The 5205-nt window shown below is 43.2% G+C and overlaps 1 protein-coding gene across 1 annotated transcript in view; it reads left to right on the forward strand.

Annotated features, from left to right (window-relative positions):
- Nucleotides 1-1420: 1420 nt before the first annotated feature.
- LOC104157614 (insulin-induced gene 1 protein) overlaps nucleotides 1421-5205 on the forward strand; it is a gene marked incomplete at its 5' end in the record, with an annotated part of 9840 nt that continues 6055 nt past the window's right edge. Inside the window, 3 exons of the mRNA XM_009695018.1 lie at nucleotides 1421-1545; nucleotides 2045-2211; nucleotides 2691-2790. Coding sequence (XP_009693320.1) covers nucleotides 1421-1545; nucleotides 2045-2211; nucleotides 2691-2790 — 392 coding nt within the window. The remainder of the gene's footprint in view (nucleotides 1546-2044; nucleotides 2212-2690; nucleotides 2791-5205) is intronic.

Genomic DNA, 5205 nt, shown 5'->3' on the forward strand with positions numbered 1-5205 from the left:
CACGTGCGGGCGCTGCCCGCCCCGGCCCGGGGCCGCCCTCAGGGCCGCAGCTCAAAACACCTCAGAGAAGGCGGGCAGCGGTCGGTTTGGCGGAGCAACCGGCGTTTTCACGGTGCATTAGCGTTAATATCCCTCTCCTGTCCTTGTCAAAACACAGTGCCGCCTTGATGAAGGGTTGAGGGATTAAAAAGGTGTTAAATATTAGGAAATAAACCCACTGTAGTGTTTCTTACTTCGCGTTGAAAGTACTTTAGACAGCTCTTCCATGTTTTTTAGCACAGTGATATTGCCATGTGCTATTTGTACCTTATAGTAAAGGAGTATGAATGAGAAGCCCTAAACTTGAATGAGTGATAAGCTGCACAGTAAAAAGGTTGCCACAAGATATGCTCCAATGAGAGTTCTCATAGTCCTGTCACAGCTGGATTAAACTTTGGCATTTAGCTGTTATCGTAGGGTAAAAGTCCTGGTAACTGGCATCAGAATGATGAAACTGTTCCAGCATCAGATCACATGTTTTTCTTAGAATGGTATGTCTTGTAACCTTCTTAATGTAGAAGTTATTCCTCTTAGGAGTTTAAGAAGGGGGAAGAAAGGGGTAGGAAAGGAAACAAACATACACGTTACATACAGTTAAAGCAGCATGTCTAACCTTGGAGTTGGTGACAGCACATGGAGTTGTGAGGCTTAGAAGAATGAAACTCATCTAGTGTTTGTGCTAGCAGCTGAGCTAACACTAGACTGTTTTTCTTCTGCATCCAATTTGCAGACTGATAAGGCTGAGAAAATGCTATACAAGGATAAAAACTTCAGTTAATAGTATGAGTAGTTATTTTTCCCTGACATAAATATGACTGATGGCAGGTGCTTCGTTAAGTTCAGCTCTGCTTCTATTTGTTATCAAAATTCATCTGATTTGGATGGAGCATAGGCTGACTTACAGCCCAGCAGAAGGAGAGAAAGCAGCTCTGCCAAGCAACTTTTGAGTCCAGGCAAATATTTAATTCAGGGCCTGATTCACAGCTAATGAGTCAGGTTCATAAAACTGTCTGCCCTGCACATGAGGAATAAATGCATATTCCATTCTTCCCTGTAATTAAGCTTTTGTTATGCTTTGTTATTTATTCGTACAAAGCAAGCATCTTCTCAGGATGTCAAATGATATATGCTCACGGGAGAAGAGGAGCTTGAAGTCAGATACCTTAACATTGCAATGTATATCTCTGCTTTAAAGATTCAAACAGAATATTGTTTGTTGGAGTGGGGTTTTTTCTTTTCTAAACTAGGGGGATAATAATTGCCTTTTTTTCATCAGGCTTACAGTAGTGTGATAAGTACCTCACTACTTTGTCAATCCCTTATTTGCCAATTTAGTAATACTGAACCAATCATTGTACAAGCAGTGTTGCTTCTCTTGCAGCTGTTGTTGGCCTGCTGTATCCCTGCATTGACAGCCACCTTGGGGAACCACACAAATTCAAGAGAGAGTGGGCCAGCGTAATGCGATGTATAGCAGTTTTCGTTGGCATTAACCATGCAAGTGCTGTATCCTTGAACTAGTTTACATTGTTGCTTGATGTGCTTAGTCTGTTGTCATGAAACAGTCTCTCCCATTCACGTCTAGGAGAATTACAAAGGTAAGGATGGTGCTACTGGCAGAGACATAAACTTCTGTGAGACCTGCAGTACACTGCAATAGTTACTTTAAGATGGATAACACAGTTCACTTAAAAGTGGTTGGGGAGGGGTTCTGGGAGGAGGGATGGATAGACATCTGGTTTAACTGTAAGCATAACAGTGTAAGTTGTGTGATTTTAATCTGTATGTTGTCTACATCTAACACGTAACACAATTAACTAGCGAGGCACATTGAACTGTTCAGTAAGTGGTCTTTGTGCTCAGCAAGTCTGAAAACCAGATTCTTAATGTATTGTGTTTAGAGATGCAGAATCATGCTCACTTTCAGTTTGAGTTCTCCCTTGTTCAGTTTCAGCAGCAGGATGTCTGCAGACTTAGAAGGATTGTCCTTAACATCTTTTTCCAGAAACTAGATTTTGCAAACAACATCCAGCTGTCCCTGACTCTAGCAGCCTTATCACTCGGTCTTTGGTGGACGTTTGACCGTTCAAGAAGTGGTCTCGGACTTGGCATTACAATAGCCTTTGTAGCAACTCTGATAACCCAGTTCCTTGTATATAATGGTGTTTATCAGTAAGTTATGCTTTTAAAATACTACTTCAACTCTCATGTCAACTAAAAACAGGTGCATGTGCACTGGTAGTTATTAACATATTTGGTATGTTCTTATAATAAGATATTTTGTTTGTCTAAGGCAGATAATTGTCTAGTTGTTCCAAATGACCAGATTGAGAACAGGGGTGGAGGGTGGGGAGCACACAAATTGGGAGGTATGTTGAAATGGTAACAGCTCAGCAAACTGAACTTCTACTGGCTTTGGTATATCAATAGGTGGCTCTCAGGAGAGAGAATTTTTAAACTTTACTGGCTAGGACATTGGGGTTTAGAAGCTTGTTAATTAAGTTAACAACTTAATTTGGTCTCCCTATTTCTTTTCCTGTGTTACTGGTTTTTTTCTTTGGGCCTAGGGAGAGAATTCTATAGCATCTTGTTAACAGTATGTAAGGTGATGATAATAACTTGTCTCTAACTTATTTCCTTTTGTTTACTAGGTATACATCTCCAGATTTTCTTTACATCCGTTCTTGGCTTCCATGTATATTTTTCTCAGGAGGTGTGACTGTAGGAAACATAGGACGCCAACTGGCTATGGTAATTACTGTATAATTAGCATTTCCTGTAACAATCCAAATACATTCCATTGTTGTTAGTTCAAGAACAAATTATGCCTTTAAGGGTATGACTCACAAATTGACAGAGATAAATAGGTATCTTCCCAAGAATTGAAATGTCAGTATACAACCTGTGTTGCCAGTAGAGTGGGAGTTGTCTTATTAACTGTTTGAGTATTTTCTGTATTTAACTTTTTCCCACAACAACCTGAATAAGACTGAAATCAGTATGCAGCTTCTGCTGAGACTCCTGCTCCGTCAGTACTTTGAATTAACATCTAAGGTAGCTAGAAAACTGAGATACAGATGGGCTTTCTCTAATTATTTATGCAGTAAAGCATTTTTGTCATGTAGATGAAAGGAAATATCAATACATAGCATTAAATTCCACTACTCTGGAATCAAATATGCTTTTTCTGGTGACTTAAGATGTGGTTGAAGTATCACCCCGTATATGGGATAATATAGTATACATTACTATGTCATTTGCTAGGTTCTTAAGTACATATTTCCTCATAGTGTACTTAAGAGTAAACCTGGCTGTATGCTTGCACATCAGCCTAAGGCTTGGTTTTGAAAAGTATTCTGACACTGATGGATAGTAATAATTAATACTGTATTGATTTAACTTCTGTCTTCTTTGCTACATAAGTCCTTTATCCTGGAAAACATCCTTCAAGTAATTAACTTCCCTAAGGCTGTTGTGGTTTAGGTGCCTTTAATTTTTCCTGAAGGGAGGGCATTTATAGACTTGGGAGTTCCTGAAATATTAGTGTCTGAACCGTTTAGAAAGGGGGAGAGCTGCTTTCTGGGACTGAACCATGAATGAGTAAAAAGATTAGTCTAGAGCTAGCTGTCTTCCCTGGAACAGGCTTTCTGTCTCTTCTGCCTAGCCTTGCTAACCCAGTGGATGGATGCTAATGTACTTCTAATGTGGATAATCTGAGCTGCCTGTCACTGATAGGTGAAGAGGGCATAAACTAAAATTGCCAGGGTAGGGGAACCCCAATCTATCCCACTCCTACCAGTTTGAAGCCAGTGCCAGCAATAGATGCTCAGAGCCTGGAGAGGGATCACAGGTTGGCAGGAGAGCACCCAAAAAGCAGCACAAAGGAATCCCAGCCACTCCAGCCAGTAAGCCAGCTTCATCAGCGGCCAAGCTTAAATGTGTCTATGCAAATGCTCGTAGTGTGGGGTATAAACAAGAGGAGTTAGAAACGTGTGCACGCCTGCAGGGCTGTGACCTTATTGACATCACAGAGATGTGGTGGGAAGTCTCTGATGACTGGAGTGTTGGAATGGAAGGATACTGGCTTTTTTGGAAGGGCAGGCAGGGGAGATGAGGAGGGGGTGTCACCCTCTATGTCAGTGACCAGCTGGAGTGCATGGAGCTCTGCCTGGGGATGGATGAGGAGCCAACTGAGAGCTTATCGGCCAGGATTAAAGGGAGGGCAGGGACAGGTGACGTTACAGTAGGGATCTGCTACAGGCCACCGGACCAGGAAGACCGAGCGGCTGAGGCCCTCTATAGATGGATAGGAGCAGCCTCATGTTCACAAGCCCTGGCCCTCATGGGAGACTTCAACCACCCCGATATCTGTTGGAGAGACAGCACAGCAGGGCACAAGCAATCCAGGAGGTTCCTGGAGTGCATTGATCGTAACTTCCTTCTCCAACTGGTAGAGGAGCCAGTGAGGAGAGTTGCTATGCTGGACCTTGTTCTCACCAACAAGGAGGGGCTGGTGGGGAATGTGAAGTTCATGGGCAGCCTGTGACCATGAAATGGTAGAGTTCAAGATCCTTAGGGCAGTGAGGAGGGTGCACAGCAAGCTCACTACCCTGGACTTCAGGAGGGCAGACTTTGGCCTCTTCAGGAGATGCTTGGTAGACTACCATGAGATGAAGCCCTGGAGGGAAGAGGAGCCCAAGAAAGCTGCTTAATATTCAGGGATCACCTCCTCTAAGCTGAGGAGTGATGCATCCCAACCAAGAGGAAGTTGGGCAAAAACGCCAGGAGGCCTGCATGGATGAACAAGGAGCTCCTGGACAAACTCAGACATGAAAAGGAAGGCTGCAGAGGGTGGAAGCAAGGACAGGTAGCCTGGGAGGAACACAGAGAAATTGTCTGAGCTGCCAGGGATCAGATTAGGAAAGCTAAAGCCCTGATAGAATTAAATCTGGCCAGGGATGTCAAGGGTGACAAGAAAAGCTTCTGTGGATACATTGGTGATAAAAGGAAGACTAGGGAAAATGTGAGCCCTCTCTGGAAGGAAAGAGGAGACCTAGCTACCTCAATGTCTTTTGGTCACCTGATACTGAATGACTTTTTTGCCTCAGTCTTCACTGACAAGTGCTCCAGCCACACCGCCTAAGTCACAGAAGGCACAGGCAGGGA

The sequence above is a fragment of the Cariama cristata genome, unplaced genomic scaffold, assembly GCF_000690535.1.
Source record: "Cariama cristata isolate BGI_N322 unplaced genomic scaffold, ASM69053v1 scaffold3832, whole genome shotgun sequence".
Classification (NCBI taxonomy): domain Eukaryota; kingdom Metazoa; phylum Chordata; class Aves; order Cariamiformes; family Cariamidae; genus Cariama; species Cariama cristata.